This window comes from Varroa destructor, unplaced genomic scaffold (genome assembly GCF_002443255.2).
Source record: "Varroa destructor unplaced genomic scaffold, Vdes_3.0 BEIS01000005.1, whole genome shotgun sequence".
NCBI lineage: Eukaryota > Metazoa > Arthropoda > Arachnida > Mesostigmata > Varroidae > Varroa > Varroa destructor.
This window is the reverse complement of record NW_019211458.1, coordinates 20,899,341-20,922,600: the sequence shown is the minus strand read 5'-3', so window position 1 is coordinate 20,922,600 and position 23,260 is coordinate 20,899,341. Positions and strand designations below refer to the sequence as shown.

Below are 23,260 nucleotides of genomic sequence, written 5' to 3'. Positions count from 1 at the left end.
TGGAGCGTTTACTAAAGCAAAATTTGTGATATACGGTAGGTCATTCTCAGATCCTCATTTGAGTGAAGTTTATGCCCCATAGCGATCTGGTTTGTCACGTGTAACTTTCTATAAAAGTCATTAAGAACAACTTAGCTCCCGAGACCTGGCAAAACCTGACGATCCGATCCTTTCAAATACAATTTGAGACAGATGACATTAAGTCTCTAGATGTGTTTGTGTCTGAGGCTTAGGTTACCTTGATTTCTGTGGTGGCAATATACACACTCTCCTCAAGGTTTTTTCCTCCTGAGGTTGTCCCTCGAATATTATTTAATCCAGTTTTATTATCGTTGGTATATTGTTTGGGGTACATACAATTTTACGCTTAAATTTTTCACCCATATCTGATATTACACCTTTTCTTCTCTAAATCAATATTATCATATAATCTTAAAAGCCATCGATTTGAATGGATGAAATCCTCAACTGTAGGAACTGCATTTAAACAGATAATACCATTTGGTCCTGTATACACGTGGCTGCATGGAGCATAAAAGAACATGTTGAATCAAAAATAAATAACTGTGAGAGCACTATGTTATTGACATAGTAAAAAAAATCCTAATTCCATCAGAACGTAGTAATAAAAGAGAGCTCTGGACTATATCAAGACCTAAAAATTAGGTCTTGTTCTTGGTTTCATTACACACAAAGAATCTACCGATACAGAGCATGTGGCGTCCAGAATTATTTTTCAAATAGTATTGCAGCTGCTGAGCTTTTGCTTTAAACTTCAATCGAAGCGAAGGTTTAGCCAGAGTGTCTTAGAGGACACAAAATTGTTTAGGGTAGACAAAACTTTTTCACAAATTTCAGTAAAGTCTCCGCTCTAATATCACGTTTACAAAGATAAAATAAGGTATAATGTTTGTATACTTCCTGCGACCTTATCTCAATGTCATTTATCCTTAGTTTAGAAAAAGTGCCGTTAGATTGACAAGATTTCGGGCCGTATCTATTAGCTTCTCCCAATAGAAGCCAAACACCGTAGGTCAAGGAAATCACCTGTTTCCACCAACCTTTGCGGCCTATTGACTTCGTCGGATACGTATGGATTGCGCATTAAGAAATAGTACCCGGCAAATTTCAGTTTAACCTGAATCTGTGAAGGCCACATATTCTTTGCATCCACGCGCATGCCTACGAGCTGACGCTATTATACAGGCAGGCTTTCGAGATAAATTACCTATAGGTTGTTTTTCCGTGCCGGATACGTAGACATATGCAGACACTGTCCACTGTGTCACAATGTTGTTGACGTCACCGTTAGCACAACGTATTAGCATACGGCAAACGATGTGAAGAGTTTATATCTGCTCACTATGTGGCATTCATACCTGTACTGTTTATCATGCAATGAGAAACATAAGCCGAACGTTGTGTGTTAACATATTCGTCTACTAAATTGATATGAATATTTTTCGGACTCAAACTTCATTTGTCGCCTAAGTCTAAATAGCGCGCCTTAAACTGAGCCCCAAGTCATTTATAGGAGTTTGGGGGTTATACCGATAAAGCGAGCTTTTTCTGAGAGCAGATCAGTAACCCGTTGCGTGAGCTGAATTAAATCAAACGAAGATAAAAAGGCAACCGAAGCAAAGATCAAATCAGCGTGACAGCGGTGAAGTAGTACGACGAGCAAAAGGCACCCAGCAAATAAAAGATGCCGCCCTTGAAATTGAAATCAGATACAGTAAATAGTCAAATGAAAGTGGCGATAAACGGCAGTTGCAAATCAGCTACAAAGTTCCGCAATGAAGACAAGGAAAATGTAAGTTCCTCTAAAATAACAATTATTTTACAAGAAGTCTGTGTTTCTGTTTCATCCGATTTTGCAGTCAGTCGGACGATCTTGATACGTTTTCGGTTATTTTTTGTGCGTTCTGAGCTATTGTATTGAATTATCGTTTGACAGTAGCATTGAATTTTAGGTTAGGTAGAAGCGTACCATAAAACTGTGAAGGTTGTCTACTTACACTCTACCTACAGGCTGCTACCTATTCGGCAATTATTAAGCGTAGAAGAATTTCATACCCCTATGAAGAAATGCCCACCAATGGAACTCAAACTTCACCGGAACTGAGAGGCAGTGTCAAAGCATCGGAGGAAGACACCCACTCCAACCAACAAGTGAGAATGTAACTTACTGTTAATTTAGGAAAAGCATAGCTTTTGTGCTACCGCACAAAATAATTTCGTCACACGGCAGAAACGCCCGTGAGCTACAATTCGAGATTAAGCGTTTGCATATGTCGGGCTAGACACAATAAGATATAATTATTAGGTCTATAAAAGTTCTAAATGATTTGATTTCCAACTGGCTACAGAAGACACCCACTATTCAGATCAGCAGATTGAAAAGGGCGACCGCGACCTTTGCCGACCTAACAACCACAAAGACCTTGTATAATAATAAGCAGGAGATACGAACAGACCATTCACCACAGGTACGTAAAATTGTTGGATAACTAGCGACAAACCAGCAAGATATAATATGTTTACAATCGCGCATTCAACGCCTCGTTGCATGGATATATTATAAACTCTATATAGATGCATGCTTAAACATCTCTCTACTGCACAATCAAGTACTATTACATAACTCATTCCGCCTTGATTCTGCACCTTACGCATCTGCTAATGTATTATCCTGACAAAAGCGAGCAATTTAGATCTACTGGTAGAAGACAGTTAATGTATAGGTCACGCTTGCACCTGCCCCTGTGGTTCGATTCGTATAACTCAGGCCACGGAAACAGTGGACATTTCTATCGGCATGGTTATGTGTATTGTTCTTGCGATTTTTTGATATTCCATTTTAGGTGCATTTGTGCGCGAAACGTAACATAGGAACTAGATCTGATGAAGATCGCTCGTTCAGACGCTCAGTAACTGGTGATGGCTTACAGCGTACTAGCCAACTGTCTTCGACTTTAAGTCCTAAGGTAACTTTTTACAACAATTCGTCATCGATTACGAAGTGTTTTAGTTTTCCTGGTTATTCGCATGTTCCATGCTATAGGCTAGATCTCATAATATCCAGAATCCAACTCAATAATCATGCTGGTTTTACATTAAAGCCAACTCAAAAAACAAATATTTCAATTGCGTTCCTAAGAGCGCATTTCGTAAGAAACTTGATAATCTTTTTTGCAGAAGTTTTAAAAAAATATAGACTATACAAAAAGATGATGGCATTTTTATGACTAATTAAGCATTTAATATTTTATGACAAATATGATAATTCAAGGAGCTCAGAATACTTCAAAATTTTTTTAGGCTTAGATTATAATTAGCTCCACTGGTATCTGCATTATTATCTTACAGGTAGTGAACGGGAACGCTGCAGTGGCAGTCTCACGCTTCATATTGTCAGGCAAATCATCTTCCCCGGTTCTCTCAGATTCCCAGGAAACGGTGAAAATAAAACCATTTAGGAGTATGAACTCATTAAGAAGTCCGCCCGAAGATTCTTCGAAGGTGCGCTGTTGATAGCTAATTCCACCCTACAATCACACAATAATAATATAGACAATTTTTAATAACTGCCTTATTATTATTTTTTGACTCAACGTATTAAGAGCATGGCCTTATTACCAGTATGCATGCAAAAGCTAGGCATGTACCATAAATTATTCCGTTCAACAGTTGTGTAACGACGCTCTTATGTGCAGCATCGGAAAAGTTTTATGAACGCCGTGTTATGTTATGAGGCCGTGAAAATCTGAACTTCATGCAAGTTATTGCCTTTACTTTGTGAATGTGATCCTTAAAAGTGTTTTCTCGATTTAGATGTGGAATAAAGCCAGGTGAGAAATAAAAAGCTAACTTTTAATTTTGACTTCATAATTATTTTGTTAAACATAGACTTTATAATCGTGTTGTTTTACAGTGCGCAAGACGTACTCAAGGAAAAGATAACAAAAGCAATACGATAAGTTCGTGTCAATTAATGAATAGTGCGTCATCAAGTTGTTCAATCAAACCTCAAGAGATGTTACAGGTAAAAGGATCTAGGAGCAGATCTTCAGCAAGGAGTCTCACCCCAGAATCGGCTTTTTCAAAGGTTCGTGTCATTTTATAAATGGGCCTTGTATATATTCGCTGTAATGCGGTCGTCAAATGCGGATGGTGAAGTTTGAACATGACGAGTCCTAAGCCAAATTTTAACGCACACATATGTCGCTTGTGTACGCTTATGTCGTTGTCTTAACTCACAGAGGGAAGATTTCAGCATTGGAAGTTCAGACTGGAAATAGTAAACAGTCGAAAAATTAGTCAACTGCTGACGAATTTCTTCAGTGTTCGTCCAAAAATTACTGGACTTATAGCACGATTCTTTACGCGGGTGTTATGCTATTATTGTCGTAGGTGGAACATAAGAACTTATTTTCTTTTTCGGTAAAACAGTTTCACAATAATTTATTACACTTGGTATTAAACCCTTAGCCGCCCGAACTACGCCGTTTATGCCGTAACTCTGTAGCATATATTTTGATAAATTATTCACAAAATATTTACTAAACGCAGTGGCACAGCAGCTAGAAAAGCAACGCGAGACGCAGTGCAGGTCATTGGAAGAAACGGGCTGAATAGATTTTACGGAGTGGTGCTCCTTTTGTTCTTCGAAGAGGTGAAAGTACATCACTATGTAAGCTACGTTTTACTCATTCCTTTGAATATTTAGTTTTTGATGGTGATTTATGCATGAAAAATTGGTTTTCTTGCCTATAACTTTAGAAAAGCGGGCCGGCAAAGTTTTTGCCATCCTAACAAGTACACTATTGAATCTGACGACAGCGTAACATGGTGTTTATGTATGAACAGCTGGTTTCAGTCTCCTATGGTGTGCGGCACAAGCTGCTGGTCACGGCTTAAGACGTTTGTTCTTCGGTCTTTTTATGAAGACTTTAGTTATTTCCAATATGCTTTTACTTTTATTTGAAATTTCTAATATAAGTCGTTTTTAATCAATGTTTATTCAACATTAAATACGAGCGTTTAACGTGGCATGAGATAAAAAAATTTATTCGCGCGTTGTTAGAGACCAATGCGTCAAATAAACGATCATGCGTGTTCATGGCGGTAAACAGCAATATCCCAGTATGCAACTGACGTGTCATAACACAGAGTTATGCGGGTGTTGAGCGAGCGTGTCGCCCATGCGATACGCCTAAATACCTCTTTAGTCTTTGATCTACTTTAGCTTTTCAAAAAAAGTCTGACTAAAGAGGTTCAGATGCAAGTAACTTTTTGTGAAATGGCGTTATATTTACATTGGTGCTACCTAACATTCGCATGCGTATCAACTTGGCTCAGATAGGTTATGGTAGCCTATGTATACCTATATCGCAATCTTTCTGCACATTTTGCCAAACATAACGACGCGCCATTTTATGTCTGTTGAAGCAGTTTTTCGAAATGTAAAGACGGCGTGCATCATGTGTTTGTACACAAATCTTATGCAAGTCCAAGACTCCGTGCATCTGGCCCGGCACCTTTTTTTATTTCGACTTTCAAATAAGTCTCTTTCTATGTTTTAGCAACCCATAGGCTTAAATTCTGATCGTGATTAAATTTATTCTCAAAAAATGGTTAAATGGCCAAAAACAAGCGTAAGAAGTTGGTGTTTTGCTTTATGCCGAATGGAAGATAATTCTGGATTAAACCTGATTTGGTTTATTCAATCTAGTGAATGGTGACAATAGTTAGGTTAAAAACGACTGCTTTGATTCTTCGCACTAAATAAGCTAAAGAAGTGTGGAAAAGTTATTTTTCCATGCGTTTTGCAAGTTTATCAGAACTGTGCTAAACGGATGACATTTTGAGTTCGGGGTTCATTAAAAGCCATACGTGGGTTGACGTACGGCGACTTACGCCACGTCGCCACAGCACAACATTATCACAAGACGATCGCAACACTTGCATCCGCATGGGTTAGTATAGTACGTAGAATCTTAAAAACCTGCTCTTTAGTATTTTGCTTTGTAGTATATTTGCTTTGTAGACAATGACAGTCTTTTATGCAAATATCAGTCGTCCCGAACTTGCATCGGTCGGACTCCACATCGTGGCCACATTGCAGACTGATTGGGTCGACTATAAGTGACATGTACATGGGATCAATCCCCTCGACGCGCCGTGGTTGCGTTTAAGGGTCTACCTTTTTCATTTATGCACTTGCTGAGCGCAAAGTTCAAAACTGCTCTTTGAGTTTGGTGCAGACCTACTGCTGCTTGGAAAAATCTTAGAAGGCTTCGCCTGAAAAGTTCAGTCAATCAAGCTCACTTCCACCTCGCTACATTTTTTCATTTGGGATGAAAGTCATTCTCAAGGCTGCGTCAAAAATGTGCCATCTAGCCACAATTACTAAGGTGTTGAACTATAAAAGTGCAACAAAAATTCATTATCTGATATCTCCCGTCTGTGTCCTTATTTCATTAATAGTCAGATGTTCTTACTGCTGTGATGCTTCCATTGATCAATTTACAATATCGGATGGATGTTTGGGTTATTGCTGCATTAATCTATCGAACATGTGGGAGTAACACACATATACAGAGCTGAGCGTAAATAATTATGAAAAGCATAACAAATGTGAGCAAAATAATTCATTGCTCCGATTTTATCGACTTCGGTTATTAAACTGATAGGACCTGATCTTTCGTTTACAATGTAATACCTGAGGTTTATTCTGCCTCAACTGTAAGGTTTTTCATATGAACCAGGATCGGCTTTATCCTTTTTTATACTGAAAGCTAAGCTAGAAATATTTGAAAACTTTAGTATCTACATCAATAGTTTTTAATTCCATTTTACTAAAGAGGTAAAAGTCAGACTTCAGGAGTTTCTAGTGGTTCTTTTGAAAACTTTAAAAAGTCTCAATAATTTCCTAGTAAGCAATGGGTTATTCCAAAAAAAGCTGTATAGTTATGGTAGTTTCTTAAAAAACAAATGATACTATATAGGCCTACTACTCTCAAACATAACAGTACTAATTACCTGATTCAAAATAAAATAATTTCTTACATTCAATTGTAACAGAGATACAGGACGTTCTTTATAAACTAGAATAAATTCGAGATTGTTTATTCATAAAGGCATTCATAAGGAGAAGCAGTTTTGGTGAAACCTTTTCCATGCATCGATACCTCTAAGGGACGTTTTTATTCGATATAACGAATATTCGCTTCAATCACGGCTTCCATTCAGCTATAAAAACAAATAAATACATAAGCGGCTCACAAGTAATTTATTAAGCGATACGATGAGTTCAACAAGTTTAAATGTCAGGCAAATGTAAACCTGAAAAATGCAAACGCTTGTGAAGATATAAAACAGACTAAGTGCTGGAGCTTATTTAGACTATGAAATTGACTACAGATATTATGCTTTCGAAAACAGCTGTTGAAGTCAAAATTCCGGGATTATCAAGTTAACCTTTTGAGCTATTCTAGTGAATTTTCTAGCCCGTTCAATACGGTATCTACTAGGACCTTCCTTTTTACCTCGTACAAATCTTTCTCGAATTTTTTTGGAAATCGTATACGCACTGGCACAAGGCAGACTTTCAACTTCCAATAAGCAATGAGGTTAATTATTTCGGGGGGGTTCGATGCAAACATACTGGAACACCCAACTCATATTCCCAGTACGAACCTCCTGTCTCTGCCACGGCAAATTCGTGGTTTTGTTTTAAGATAAATTGATTTTCTTCTACTCTCAAGAACAGCGGGTGAACGTATACAGAGGCAACAGACTATATCTTTTTCGTTCACAGTCTTGTATCAGTATTTCGTAACGAAACCTAAACAACAAAGTAAATGTTAGATAAAATAGCTTTATAGTAAAATACTTGCAGAACCAGCTTAAAATGTTTCCCGAAAAATTTTACATTAAATGGACAAATACATGCTAAAAATGTAATTTCTGAGTGATCGATAACGTTTACAGCGTCTGCGAACTCCGTCATTTCATGGCACGAGATTAAACGGGGATCGTCTGAAGCAACAAGATATCCAGCCATTGGTAAGCTATTTTGTGCTTTGCTTTAGGTACGTAATATCTAGCCTTGTGCCTTTTCTTCATGGAGTGTAATGACTACACACCAGAATGCATCCATTTGTGCAGATTTTTTTTTTCGATCTTATTTTAGTAGCGTTATACTGATGACAAGTACTTTGTCCCTTTCGTGATGATAAACTCTTTATATAGACACGAACCCAGACTGTGATACCCTTGAGTCCAACCTCGGTTCTAATGCCACCTCAGTCGGTCAGGACGGGAGCTCAGAATCGTTCTGCCGAACGCAATCATAGTTCACGAAAAGAATCGTCAGCGGACCTCCAGGCATCTTCGGAAACCGGAGAGAAGTATAAGGAGTGGTACGCTCTCCTCGAAAAAATTCGCGTAAGCATCAAACCAAGTGCTATACATAATAAGTTTTACGATATCATATAGAACTATCAATAGATATACACGGTTTGAATAGTATTGGCTTGACTGTTGAAAAAGATGCCTTGTCGGCTACCCTCGAGCTACTCAAATATCGTACGTCATGTCGTCGGTATCTAAAAGGAGCGCGTTTCTCTATTAAAAACGATTAGTCCACTTAAGGCCAGCACAGCAACTTCGATGAATAGCAAAAGCAATTGCAGCCATTAGAGCACGCACGATCAAGGAACAAAAAAGATTTCTCTCTTTCTCTCTTGCTCTATATATATATATATACACATGATGACAACAAAAATAGAAGTTTATTTTGGCGCTTTAAATCAGCCATACGCTCGAATCTTGATAATTTTAAATGTAAGCAAGTGGTCCACTATCCTACCACTAATCAGTGTGCATATATTTTTGCATTTTTCAGATCATGAATCTTTAATAGTCAATCATCAATGTAATACATTGAAATCCTGTAACCAAAAAAAGTTTTTCACTCGATGTTACCAAATGCGGAATATGAAAGAAATATCCAGCAGATGTACAGTACAGTTTTTGCTAAGCAACACAGAATTTATGCCAAACGAGGCCATAAGCAAGATTTTTTTATCACACGTGTTAAGCCAATGTGAAATGCATATAGGAGACTAAAAAATATTGAATAATCGACAAGTTTATATGGTCGAACATGGCCCAACAACATCCTGATAGGCACTAATGATGCGTATGTATATATATATATATCATGCATATTATTGAATAAATTCGCGAAATTTGGAAAGCAAAGTCTCTGTTTGCGTAAGATTAAACGGTCTATTTATTTAATAAATGACTGAATTATGGTGTAAAGTTTGCTCAGAATACATTTGACAAAAGGGGCGTGTAAAGCAAAGTTTAACTTAAAAAGTATTCTTAAATTACCGAATATATTACTGTAAAGACATTTTGGCAATGCCTGTTTTTAATTATCATTCTCCAATCCACAAAACTAGGTACGGATAGAGACGGCGTCGTGCTTCCACTTAACATTTGACTACACAGCTTTTTAGCGTTATTGCATAGCGCATATGTTATAGCACCGTGCAAGGGCAATGAACAGCTCTTACGCCTTTAACAGAAAATTTTCTGATCTCTGTTGTTTTGCTAATCTTAAAGCGAAACTCTGATCGTGCAAGATTCGCCCCTATCCATCATAAATACTATTTCTACACTTAACAAATATGCTTGATAAACAATTATTGGTGAAACGCTTTCTACAACTGCAATGCCTGGGATAAGAAAAAATCATTCAAATTGCTTTTGGCACTCAATTAATACACATCCAGATGTTTGTAATCGTTCATTTATCACCTATAAGTTCCCTTGAAGAACATCTTCAGCTGACTCCCAAAGCTAGAAACAATTGTTTATCACTGTTGGAACAGCCGATGGACAGCGAGACATTTTAATATTGTTAGGCCAAAGAATTCCTTGGTGATATTAGGTTCTTTATGCAACCGTTGCATGATATATGATGGTACGACAATTTCCCCCTGTTGAATACACGACCACAACGCAGGCTCACACGCTATCTGCTCAGAACCGAGTTTCAAGGAAAACATCTTTGCCACAGTATATTGCTTCAGCTGAAACACCTGCAACATTTAGAACGCAAGGTGCACACCAATGAGAAGAACGTAAACGTTCGCTTGCAGTGTTACTTCGTTACTGTCGAATGAAAACGTAATTTTTTCCAGCTGCAACAACGTTGCTTATCGGCTTATTTTCGTACTGTACAATCAGTGTTTTTCAGCCGTATTTTTTATCTGTTGGTCGCTTTTGCCAACTATTAGAATCCTAAATGTTCTCGTACCTTGGGTTGATCAGGCTCGCAAAAATTAAGCATGGTGAACAACATGCTTTCCAGCAACTGTTTTGCCATTTTCGACCCCGACATGTTCTGCAGGTTTGTATAAGGCTGGTCAAAAATGTAGATATCTGCTTGTTGAGCGAGTTTCGAATATATTTCTGTGGCTACTGTATACAAAGCCGGTATTGACGGACGACTCAGATTTTTTTCTTCCACGATATATTGCTGAACTTCGTGCAACGTTCGATGGCGGTCCATCACAGCGTATGTGACATATGGAAGACATACGTCTACAGCGGCTATCCTATTCAAGGACTGTAAAAGGATAGGTCAGAAAGAAACAGCATCCAAATATCTCGAACCTCCGTTTTCGATAACAGCACAATAATACATAACTACGTTAGAAATTAAGGGATATTGATGATATAGATATAATACCGAGTCAGTCAACGATGACGAAATATAGCAATTTAGAGTGTCCCTATCTCTCTGCAGTACTTTATACTAACCACGTGATTTTTATTTTTGACTAGCGACTTTTTAAATGCAGGACAAACTGAAAAAATATATAAGATTATCACAGCAGACGTACAGATATGTTTTGGAAGAGCCACATTCGCAATACCACATACCGTTCTACAAAAAAGTTTAGAAAAAATCGTGAGAGTACAGAACTTACCATTATCCGTTTACTTGAAATCGTGGGGTTCAAAGCCGAATGCTTTGCTGAGGGTTTGTTTTCTTTTTTGTTATAGAGCACATAGTCGCAGAACTTTAGAAGGGAATTCGATTTAACACCTTTAAGGCTAAAGACTGATTCCAGAGTACTAAATGGACCCTTCAAATCGCGTTCATGAACTACCCGCAAGGAAAGCGATGGCGCCAGTAGCTTTCTCAGCTCCGCTTCGGATGATTTGTTAAGCACGTCCAACACCTATTCGTCACAGTTTTATCATAGTTATTATTTTACTGTAGTAATAGTATTATTTCCATACAAAGGTATGCCTACAGATTGGTTCTATTTAATTGCTTTCGGCACGCTTTTTCAGCAGTTTCTGAGACTACCATAATAGGTACGAAGTAATCCGATCTTAGCATTAACCGACAGCAATGCACGTAATGTTTTACATTAATATTATAATAATATATACGGATAATTACGCTAATTGCCAATAAATTAATAAACAAGTGTATTGGTATATTTAAGTAACTTGAATGCTTAATTATTTGCTGGGTTACTTCCTATGCAATAATGTTTTGCATAATCTTCGACAAAAGGTCACTTGTCTATTTGTATTTTACCTCGTATTTATATAATCAATGTTTAGTTGTTTCTATGTAGGCGGTTCACGTTGTTAGAAAAGAAAAAAGAAAATAATAGTAATTATAAAACCATGCCTTGGAAAAAATATATAGATTTTCTTCAGGGCAAGTTTCTCCAAAAATCTGCAAGTGATATTACAAAGTAAAGACAACGATGAAAGGCAGACACATTACTGAGCTTTTATAAATGAATTTTCGATCTTTTGCCGATTATGAGCTCTGTTTGCATAGTCTTTTGATATTCTATAGCTGTTTCTTTGGAGAAGCGACTTCGGCGTAGTTAATTATTGATTCCCAGGCAGCTCAAGTCATTTGGCCGACTATCTCAATGTATAATACTAAACGTGCAATGGCAGATTTTCCAATCTGATCACAAGCGTATTACAGACACCCTTAGCAAAGTCACAAAATGAAAAATTGCTATGAAACATTACAGATGTCCGAAAAAACGACATTACAATTGCTTGGACATGCCAATCCAGTTTTCATTTAACCTTAATAATGGTACCAGCGACGCAATAAATGGTGTGAATAGATATAGTAGAAGAAAATACCTGACATTGTTGTTCTTTAGTGTAAGGCAGCAGATTCGTGCTGTGGATGCCGCGCGCCAGTGAATTCGTAAGAACCGAAAGAAGTCTCTGTGCGAGCATAGTGCTTTTCGTGGATGTCGCGAATATACGACAAGCACTCTTCAGTGTCACCTTAATAACCGCAAACTCTATAAGGTACTACTCATCAATGGGCTATGATTTATTGCACAACATAAATATTACAGTAGAGCTAGTACGCTCAACATTGGGATGAACCCTTTTGTTTACCGATGACCCTGCAGCAACAACATCGTTTTTATTGACAAACGGCTAGCAGACGACAAACGCGTTCTCGATCGAGCAACAATCAAATGATAACGACAATTGTGGAGTGGTGAAAATTATTTTTTCACCTATTTTTTTAGGTATTTTGTCCTGTTCTATAAATGGAACAATTGTAACGCAACTTAATGTCTACGCTCAGCTAGAAACATCTCGAATGCTTTATTTAAAAAAAAAATGTTTCTGTTCGTTAGCGTATTTTGAGACCGAAATAAAAGTGGCTCCGATCCCTCCATTTCGCAATTGATACGCTACCTTAATGGAAGAATTCACACAAATCTCGCTAGTAATTGTTAAACTATTATATTACACAAATATACATGTACAATCTGTTTCTTTTGTAAAACCAAGTCGGTGTTCATTCGCCGGTAAGATTCGTAAGATAAAATAGTTGAAAAGTAAATCGTTACATTTTTAAGGGAAAAGGCCAAAGTCAATTATAAGATGTACCGTTTCTTCGAAAGGCATTCTTGATTTGATTTTAATCCATGTTGTGCCATAACCAACTTAATGGACAAAAAATGGTTTTCCCAGCCAGACAATGTTTTGCCATGAATAAAAAGTAAAGCGAGTAAGAAATAACTTTCTTCTTTGGCACAATTGTAAATCAATATAAGGTGCTCCAGTTACTCGCAAGTATGCAAAAGTTTGGAGCGTATACGACGGTGCGGACCATAGTCACCTTGAATTGACTTTCGGGGTAAAAGACCCACACGTTTAGGTAGCGCTTGAGAGCAAATTATTGCCGCAACCATTATTCTTTTACGAACACGGCCTACTTCTTGTATGCTTACTTGTATGCCATTGCAGCAACTCGAAATCTCCTGTTTAAGATATAGCCAATGTGGAATAGGGTTTATTCAAAATGCCAGCAGCGATGTGAATACTGGATTACACGCTGAAACAGCCAAAACGCACTGGTTGACAATGCCTGCGCCTTTTATTACGGTAACTAGTTCTTATCGCGGCCACGGATGTTACTTGGTGCCGCAAACAACGTATTTCGCGGTGTACGTAGTATCCACCGTTTCCTTTATCGCAGGTACGCACATCAGACAAAGTTCTCCTTAGAAACCAGAAGTTGCTAGTTTAAAGCATATGACACAGCAAACATTACGTTGAGACGTAAGCAATGAATTATAAGTAAATGAAGCCATACTATTTTTGTGTCGCTTCGTCTTGGTTGCAACCATCTACGGTGCTTTATGTGTTTACATACCAACTTTGTGATCCAAATAAAACTATACAGCTTAAGTAGCTCCTTTCTCCTGTTGAAGACCTTGAATATAATTAGGATATTTTATATCCCATTCTAGCCCTATTCATCCTGTTAAGGGTTGTCCTATCATCAGTATTGAGCTGAATACATTGGCGCGCACGCTAGCTGCAGCGAAGCTTTTAAATAGAGAAAATATCCACAATTTTTCTTTTTGAGGTGAGAGCTGCCTCAGGGAGAGGGTAAGCTATGACACGGCTGCCTATACTAAGCGACAGGGGCCTATCGTCGCGAACAACGATAGCGGGGAACGGAAAAAGGGTTGACGGATTTGTCCCCCTTATTCGGGCTACCCGTGATGGCGCAATGAGTAATGTGTTTGCCTACTCAACTTTGGGACACGCCGTAGTCTTGGTTTAAACCCGGGCGTAGACTCACTTTGTTTCATACTAGGACTCAGCCCTCTAAGGCAATGTTTAGCAACTTATATATCGGATGGACAACAACATTGTGGATTGAACTACAGCATCGTTTAGAAATCGTACTTGTTTTGGTGCTCAAGATGGGCATCTATAGAATTGTGACCTGTGTTTGTCTTGAGGATTAACGTCTGTTTCGCTTGGCCTGTGCCAAAGGGAGGCAGCGGTCTGTCGGACGGAAAAGCGCCCAGCTACACATAGTATACCGACTTTTGTTTGCTGTTGGACTGGAGTGACGATCAAACTGACGTGCATGGGAAACTTCGAAATAGAGGTTTCTTTTTTAAAATAGATGTAAATATATCCCATACGTTCCCAATATGTTGGATTTAATGCGTTAGATAGCTATATAGGACACGGCGGCGCAGCGGTGGCACCAGACCACCGGAGCAGTATATATAATGTTTGCACTGCTACCGCTGAGACAAAGGCTATCATGTTGCAAACCAAGCTTAGAATAGAGCGGGCTTTCGGCAGTCTGGCTATATTATCAGCGCCATGCTATACTACGAGAATACCCAGCTGACTTTACCCCCTGTTTTCGGTTTTGTCTAAAAAAATAGGTGACAACACAGGACGTTTATCTTCGACCATGACGGAACACGACACGACTAGCATAAAGGTATAAAACGTTTGTTAAAAACCTCTGTTAGGAATAGGCTATATATAGGGGAAAGTGGGTTGAGATTAAACACTTCTATTTTGAAGGCCCAAAGAATATGGTGTACAAAATATATGGATTTAATTTGGTATGCGTGTTATAGCCCTTTTATTTGACTGAGTACATATATATAAGCAATTATGTCCGAAATGAAAAAAAAACTTAGCTTCGTTTGATATTCAAGCGAGTTGAGACACCACATGGGGTGGGTTAGTACGAATTATCATCCAGTATATATCTCGATCATAAATTGATGTTAAGAGATTAATTTGTCTCCACATGTCCCTCTAGTGTCTACTGATTGATAGCACACTTCAGTCGGTGAAATTTATTGGGTACCATGAAAAGAATACGTTTCATTATTTTCTTAACAGATTGGCTATGGCGATGCTTTCAGGCCTCTTGTTTTATAAAGAAATTAGAAAACTTCGTGTAAAAGTAAAAACAAGATAAACTGAGATGAGGCGCTGCGACATCCCGGTGGCAGATTTGAATTGTCAGGTTGACGCGTGCTATGGATTTTAATGGCGAAATTATTGGATTTGGTCTAGTCTCTGAAAAAAGATAGCTACGTGTTGTATTTTTAAGTGCTCGATTCACTTATGATGTGGACAATCACACAAAATAATATTACTACTAGCAATACTATAAAACTTCAGCACGAGTGTGACGATGATTGCTACGCATGAAGACACGAGACAGATTAGAACGCCTGCCCCAAATGTTTAGTCACAAACGTCTCAACTCAACCCACTTAACGTAGCTCGATTTACCCAACGTCAACTTCTAACTAGTTAAAAAAAAATATATGAACTAGGTGAGTCGAAATCTGCACAATGCTACAAACGAGAAGAACGCGTGGTTCGACTAAAATGGATTATACGAACAAATCACGATGTATTATCGGATGACATGATTAAAAAAGATAATTTACGGCGAAAAAAGTACACATTTGCTTAAAATTGGTCAGCCGGTGATTTCGATTTGGTTTTACTTTGCGACGCCCCAATATGCTACGCTTGCTTCTTATGCCGCTTCCGTGATCGTTCCTCTGCAGTCTTGCAGCTCCTGTTGTCTATCAAGCTCTCATGTGCTTATGCGATGTAATTGCCTAATCGGTTAATCACAGACTTAATCAGTATACTAGAGACTATGTCTAGTTCTCGGCCAAGATGCTACAGCTTAACCAGTACAGAAATTGGAAGAGCGAATTGCGGTTTTCCAACCTGATTGTGGTTTATCTCAGTTTTCTGTTTCCTACCAGTGAGAACAGCCTCAATAGTTTGCATCTGACACAATCGGAAAGATACCCAGTAAGCGCTGCGGTTTTAGTAAAAGTCCTGCTTCGATACTGGTTGGCCTTAATTAATCACATTTTTATAATTAGCAAGCAAATTTAAGTTACATTTTCTGGCATACGGGTTTTTTTTGTGATGCACGTCGGAGTGAAAAAATGAGCCGAGTAATGGTTTGACACACACATTTCCCAAGGTATCAATATCGAAGCACAGACATTTATGAATCATTGTCTAGCTCGAACCCGCCTTTATGCCATTTGTCACCAGCTGCTCCCATTTCGTTGGTGCTGATCTCATACGGTTTCAACTAGCTTCAGATTAATTTTTCTTTATGAACTAGAGATGTTCTTGATGGGAAGGAAACGTTGTACAGCATTAGCTCTCTTTTCTTTATCATTTTAGATTACCCTATTAAGGATAGGTAATGGATAGATTGTCTCAAAATTACATCTGTTTCATTCCTTGATAGGAAATATTGGCGTACTGTCAAGTTTGTGAAGAAGACTGTTGGTTCGAGAGTAGGCGGGCCGAATAGCTGCTAAAGTATCCATGACAGATGGCGAGGAGGCGATCCCCACCGTATTACACTTGGAACACGTCTCGGTTGCAAGCGGCCTCGTCTAGATATTTTATCAGCACTGATAACAATTGACATTTGAGACTGATGATACAGTATGATTCTGGCGATTGTTTAGTTTCAGACCGTGACAAAAATGACTTAGTCGTTTCGAAGCGTGAATTTATACAAGGAAACTGCGTAAATTGCTTCCTCCATTCATTAAATCTGTCGCGGCCGCTGTGCATATGTCGGTGCATAAATAGTGTGTATAAAGAAAAGTTGCTCCTATTTAATAAAAGGTAATATTAAAGGGCGAATATTTATCTAGCAAGTGCAGCAGCGTAGGAAAGATACTTCATGCAATCTGCGGTGAATGCGAGGTGCTCCTGTAATTGATCGAAGAGGAAAATGGCTTTTCGCTTTTTATAATAAGCTTGAAGTGAAACCTTTTCTAGCCAATATGCTCGTTTATGAAGCCTCTCCTCTAATTTGTTTGTTTTACTACAATTTTGGAAAAATCTATAATCACTTCTCGCAACACGTAATTTAAGTAAGCGATTGTGAATGCTTGTGTTGCTGGAACTGTGCAAATTCTTAGTTACTGGAGGCATCCATTATTTTAGCCACAAGCATCCTCGAACTAATTCACTACTTAATTCAGTAATATATCAAATAAAATATTTCAGGATTAAGCGAACAAAATGGCAAATAACCTTGATGAAAATTTACGACCCACATTGAATCAACAGGACGTTGAGTTCGTTCTTGAGGACCAGTTTGGTATATCAAGAGATCGTGTCGATTCTGTAAAACTGCTCGCCGGTTACGATGACCAGAACTTCTATGTTAAGGTGATTGAATTTAAACCTTATTCACCCGATAGCTTTTTGATCAAATATACATTCAGTGCATTTAATTTAGAACCCGTGCCTCAGATTACACACAATTGCACACCTGAGCTGATTGGGATAAAATGCAGTGCGTTATAGATCGTTTAAAAGTATAGTTAAACCTTTATCGTTGAAATGGGTCTTTGTTGTTTGTAGATCTTGTTGATTACTACGAATGATCAGACAAATAACCAATTGTCTTGACGTTACAGCTAAAACCGGACGGTAGAGAGGTGCTGCTGAAGATTACAAACTGGCGAGACAGTGAAAACGTTCAGCTTATTGGTAACGTAGTTCCCTTTTCAACGCTATTGGCTATTCCCATTGTATGAGTACGTTCTCGGGGTCACTTCTTCGGCATTGCCCCCTAGGAATCTAGTCATGTTGAATCTTGCTAGACTGTTCTGTAGCGTGTGCACGTAGTAGCGAAGTTCGTTACGTATGTGCAGACTAGCGCTTTGGGTTCGAATCAAAAGGTCGATATACTTCACCTTGTGATGGGGGTCAGCCGTATGATAGAGCGTCTAACGCGTTTCTATTGTGAGTCTTTGAACTGTTTATACCTTGCGCCTGCGAAATTATGTAAACTACGTACATATTACGAATAATGCACACTTTTTGTGTGTACACTTTTTTAATGTGCACTTCTGTTTTGTGTAGGTGAGATGACCGAGTTAATGTGCCAACTAGGGAAATCTGTACCATGCTCAGTCCCGCTGCAAACGAAAACTGGTTCTCCTCTTGGCCGCTACGTTTACCAGGATAGCGAGAACCACAGGAGAGAATGTATCGTTCGCCTATTCAACTTTCTTCCCGGTAAGTGAACAAAAAGATGACCTTCTTGGAAAACTAGGCTTCCATTCACCATGGCTTTATATATTTAAAAAACAACGAAATAGCACAGCCTGAAGGAACTTGTTTGCTTAAATCCTGCAACTGGCTTTTAGCCTCTATTGTATGTTTATAAACTCACTCTGAATTATTATTACGATGGGCATCCAAGAGAGCCCAACAGTATACTTGGCTGCACTTAAGTCCCATACCGAAACTTGCAGGCAGGAGTTAGCCCCGATTTGAAGCAGTATTCTTTCTACACTATCGACCCTCTGGGTCTTGCTAAACTTACCCGGGTTTTTCTTTAGCAGTGCTATGAAATGGCATGACAACAAGATTCCATAATAACTACTTGTCTAACATTTACACCAAAAATGGCCGCATATTCATGGTTTTCATGGCAACGCAGGCAAAGAGCTGCCTGTATCACCTCCTCGGTAGAGCAAAGTTAACTGTATGAATATTCTGGTTTGTCAAATAGGCACCTCATCTATTAGCTGACGTTTGGAATTTGAGGTGACCAGGACTTTTTTGCATCCACTCAGAACTACAGAGTTTTTACAAAGATCCTCCGATTTGAATAAGTTCGGAAAATTCAAGGTTTGAAATATTAGTAACTGGAAAAAAGAATTTGTCAAACCTTTTTGATATAACAAAATGATTGATTTATTCGTGGCTGAGACAGGTACATACATTTTAGGTTTGTGAGATGTTTAGCACATGACGCGCATTTGTTAATTAAGTTGTTTCTAGCTAATAAGTATCCGCTCACCAAATATAACTCTTTGTTTTTTCTTTTCCTAATTGTAGGCAAAATTATGACACCGGGTACTATAACCCGTTCTCAAGCGTTCCAATGGGGAGATCTCCTGGGACGGATGCACTTAGCACTCGACAGTATGGAGTTTCCGACGATTTCTGAGCGGACCTTTATTTGGGCTTGGGAAGGGGTGCCTCAGGTGGGTCAAATCATATCTGATACAAATCACACGCCTGAAACTAACAGACAAATCACAAACATCTCTTTAGGTTCCCATACAATCACACACGAGCAAGTTTTGTAGAGCAGAACTGGTTAGAGATATTTTTTTCTGAAAACGTCCAATTCAGAGAGCATTTTTCCTTTCGATACTTAGAACCTGCACTATTGAAAGTATTAATTTATATAGAAAGTAGTAATTAAAAGCAACATATTGTTTACCTATAAAACGCCAAAATCATTCATGGCATAGCTGACTTCAACAATAGCATATTCACTTTAGCGATATATAATACAGTAAAATACGCTAAAATAAATAAAATGTAAAATACTTATTCGCAGTTTGATGGCACCACCTGACACAGTTAAAATAAGTTATTAGCAAGCGATGCCCTAACCTAAATAGATATATTATCCTAGCTCAGACCCAGTTGTACTTTAAATGCAGTGGAACTTCAAATACGCAAAAAAGTGCTACTTCAGTCATCTTGCATACGTTTTATAGTCGAATGCTGCGATAAAGCACACAACTTGTGTTTCATTAATCTCAGGTGAAGCGCTACCTGGACGTTGTATCTGACCAAGATAGAAAAGATTTAGCGCAGCATTTCTTCGATAAGTACGAGTATGAGATGTTGCCCCGAATGAGGCAATTAAAACGAGGTAAGGCAAGAGCGACAGCGTCAAATATGGACTTGACATATTTTTTAGGGCGTAGAATGACAGCACGCTAGAGTCAGTGTTTTTTGTTTATTTTTTGCGCTTTGCGAAGATCTGATACACGGGGACCTAAACGAACGTAATGTGTTGACGAATGCCGCCGGAGAAGTTTACGCTGTTCTCGACTTCGGCGACTGTCACGGCGGCCCAAGGGCGTGGGACCTCGCTCTGGTGCTCGCTTACCTTAGTCTCATGTTGCCCGACATCCAACGTGATCTCGTCAATTATCTCGGGGATGCGATCTCCGGATACGCAAAACATATGCCAAACGTTGTAAGAGATACTTGCGATGTGGAAACGCTTAAGGTAAGATGGAGATCATCCAGCTTGAAATAGAGTGCAGTCAGAAGTCAGCCAATAATTGCCAACTAGAGTGCTATGTGTCCATTAATGTTTTTTGCGTTTGGTTTGTTTTGCAGACTCTGATCTGTACTAGGCTGTGCCAATCGCTGGTGCTTGGGTTACAGTCATTCAAAGTCAAGTGTGACCCGTATGTGTTAACCACGCAAAAAAAAGGATGGTTCGTGCTGCGCCAGCTCCACTCGGAGACTCGACAAAATATTACGGACGTATGGAATAAGCTGCTTAAGCCCTACGGAATGATGCTTAAGGAAACAGCACACTGATACGGCGCGTCTTGATACGTCCATTGAAAATTAAAATGCATTCAGGCAAAATAACAGGAAAGCATGGTAAAAATGCGATGTGTACAGCAATTAATTCCATATCGTATGAAACCATTTCTAATTTTAACGCAAATAAATATAACAAAAATCTAAGTAAGTGTTTGTATCAAAGTCAAATAAAGTTATGACTTTCAAAACATAGGAATAACATTTTAGTTTTTTGTTGTGCTGAAATATCTATTGGAGCAGCAAAGCTAACATCGATCCATAAATGTGAATATGAATACGTTTGATTGACTTAGGTCCACACTGTATTAAGTTGTTGTCATATTTATGTCGAACGGGAAAGGTAAGAAGACGAAAAGAACAACTCTCTACCGTTTTCTACTTTACACTTTTAACTATATATATATATATATATATATATATATACCGGATGGCGCTTTACTATCTAATTATTGCCTAGTTAGCGGCAGATTTTGTTTTCGGCCCCATCATATAATACTTTGTATCAGAAATGAGAGCTGCCGTTCATGTCACAATTAACTTGCCTTCCAGATTGCCAAAACTTCCATAACGGATATCACAATTTTGCTTTGTGCACTCGAGAAAAGGACATAAACTTAAGAAATACAGGAAATTGTTAGTCTCTTTTTCAAAAGCTATTGACGTTCTACGCCGTGAACCATACCACAGAATTCCTACTGATACAGTTTAAATGTCATGAAAGTTTTTCGTGCAAAAGCCCTTTGAGTTTCTTACTTCACTTGAAACGGTAGCAAATATGACTGTAAGCGTCGGCGAACAAAAAGACACCGACTCTAAGCATAAAACAACGTATCAGCGTATAGATAGAACCGTTGCAACAGCTTTGTAATCATCATCCGTAAACGGCACTGACATAGTGAGATTAAAGGATTAGAAAACAGTTATCTATCTAAGATGAAAATTTATACAGTAATATCAATATAGCTAGTAGTTGACGTAACTAGATATAAAGGCGTGCTTGCTAATATAAACAGTATAATCCTATGTTGATTCGAACGCGTCCAATACAAACGAGATTCAGCTATAAAGCGTAGACTCCGTAGTACACGGAAAAAAGTACCGGTGTTATATGGCCAAGATAATAGTCGGTTACTGCATCGATCGCTTTGCAAAGTATCACCTGAATACTGCTAGTCAAAGCTGTCATTATAGCTTCATATATGTGAGCATGATAACTTCCTATGTAATTACTCATCGATTTTACATCGTCGAACAGGAATGATCGTCATTGTTATTAAGCATCTTGGATACAAGATATAAAACCTTCGTATTTGCACTCGTTTGAGAGAAACTGGTTATACATTACATTGTATCGGTATATATATATATAGGTACGGGTGTATGAAGTATGATGATTTTCTATTTTCGCTTAGTATTAAAGTTCTTAAAGGTATCCAAAAATCTGAAAAAATGTTTACATATCATTAAATCATTGAAACGTGCCCTCCACATTCTGATTTCATTCTATCGGTGTACTAGTTACATTTACAATTTTAATAAAGTATAAGGTTGTTTTGGCGAACCAGTTCTTTTTTCAGTTTTTTTTCAAAGCCAAAAAGGATAGAGATTTGCTACATGTATGGAACGATATGAATGTTCTGTGCAATATATGATAATAAATTCTGCTTTTGCAAATTAATTATTTCTAAATTTGAAAATGTACATAATCGTCAAATCTCAATACAGCTTTATTGTTACCATTCACATGTCTTCGTACATTGGAATATTTCATCGCATGGAGAGTTATGGCACTCTATATGGGATTAATGAATGTTCTACGATCGTGAACAAAATGTTTTAGGGGCCGCATGATCTGGGTGACCAATACGCCTCTCTGCGGGTGGGTTGCCATAGTAACAATAACTAATAAACATGCTAGCGCACCGGTTCAAATCTTAGCGTGGGCAAAAATTATCATATATAATATCTGAAATTGAAAAATAGGGTATTGTTATTTAGGTGAATAAATATATGGGAAAGACCGCAGGTGAGACAAACTCCCCGTTAAAAGCCATAGGGGCGAGTCCTTAATACTATATCGAAGAATAGGTAATTTCTGCTTATTCACGTAAGGGTAATAACTAAGTACTGAATAAATAAGAATTTTTTAAAATATATCAGTTTGCATCAATTTATTTCGTCCTCTTTTTCTTCGAAATAAACATTGCCATCTAAAGATGTATTAATGAAACAAAAAACTGAAACAAACTATACGGAACTTGCTATTCAGATTCTCAATATTCATTTACGATGAATTCTCTATACAACTACACAAATCCCTGGGCATCCTGTGCTTTAACACGACCGTCAACAATAATGACGTTTCTCTAATATGTACTTCTATGTATTATTCGTCAGAAGATAGCTTTTCGTCCATTCGAAAAAAGCAAAAATTTATAGGTATTAGCTATGACCGTAT

General features: G+C 38.1%; 3 protein-coding genes across 15 annotated transcripts; 2 read left to right on the top strand and 1 right to left on the bottom strand.

The window, feature by feature from the left end:
- The first annotated feature begins 1,163 nt into the window (after window positions 1–1,163).
- Window positions 1,164–9,293, top strand: LOC111252038 (uncharacterized). 2 transcript variants are annotated; one of them, XM_022809364.2, is made up of 9 exons: window positions 1,164–1,813; window positions 2,032–2,172; window positions 2,373–2,489; window positions 2,865–2,987; window positions 3,370–3,522; window positions 3,935–4,108; window positions 7,996–8,070; window positions 8,257–8,451; window positions 8,912–9,293. In XM_022809364.2, exons 1-9 carry the CDS (start codon window positions 1,706–1,708, stop codon window positions 8,924–8,926), a joined length of 1,101 nt encoding a protein of 366 aa, XP_022665099.1. In that variant the 5' UTR covers window positions 1,164–1,705; the 3' UTR covers window positions 8,927–9,293. The 2 variants fall into 2 exon arrangements, with proteins under 2 accessions (XP_022665099.1, XP_022665098.1); XM_022809363.2 differs by having other exon boundaries at window positions 1,205–1,813; window positions 2,370–2,489.
- Window positions 9,284–13,921, bottom strand: LOC111252042 (transcription elongation factor, mitochondrial-like). Of its 4 annotated transcripts, none has more exons than XM_022809375.2 (6): window positions 13,751–13,921; window positions 13,326–13,615; window positions 12,211–12,360; window positions 11,013–11,267; window positions 10,337–10,648; window positions 9,284–10,118 (listed from the first exon to the last, which is right to left on the bottom strand). In XM_022809375.2, the coding sequence occupies exons 3-6, from the start codon at window positions 12,307–12,309 to the stop codon at window positions 9,894–9,896; spliced, it is 891 nt and encodes a 296-aa protein (XP_022665110.1). In that variant the 5' UTR covers window positions 12,310–12,360; window positions 13,326–13,615; window positions 13,751–13,921; the 3' UTR covers window positions 9,284–9,893. The 4 variants fall into 4 exon arrangements, with proteins under 4 accessions (XP_022665110.1, XP_022665111.1, XP_022665112.1 ...); XM_022809376.2 differs by having other exon boundaries at window positions 13,326–13,597; XM_022809377.2 differs by having other exon boundaries at window positions 13,326–13,562.
- A 113-nt stretch (window positions 13,922–14,034) lies between these two features.
- Window positions 14,035–22,369, top strand: LOC111251739 (hydroxylysine kinase). Of its 9 annotated transcripts, none has more exons than XM_022808655.2 (10): window positions 14,035–14,500; window positions 14,790–14,848; window positions 16,881–17,043; window positions 17,431–17,595; window positions 17,847–17,919; window positions 18,295–18,450; window positions 19,279–19,427; window positions 19,999–20,110; window positions 20,220–20,473; window positions 20,587–22,369. In XM_022808655.2, the coding sequence occupies exons 4-10, from the start codon at window positions 17,446–17,448 to the stop codon at window positions 20,791–20,793; spliced, it is 1,101 nt and encodes a 366-aa protein (XP_022664390.1). In that variant the 5' UTR covers window positions 14,035–14,500; window positions 14,790–14,848; window positions 16,881–17,043; window positions 17,431–17,445; the 3' UTR covers window positions 20,794–22,369. The 9 variants fall into 9 exon arrangements, with proteins under 9 accessions (XP_022664390.1, XP_022664388.1, XP_086846877.1 ...); XM_022808653.2 differs by having other exon boundaries at window positions 16,655–17,043; XM_086990751.1 differs by having other exon boundaries at window positions 14,035–14,520.
- The last annotated feature ends 891 nt before the right edge of the window (window positions 22,370–23,260 follow it).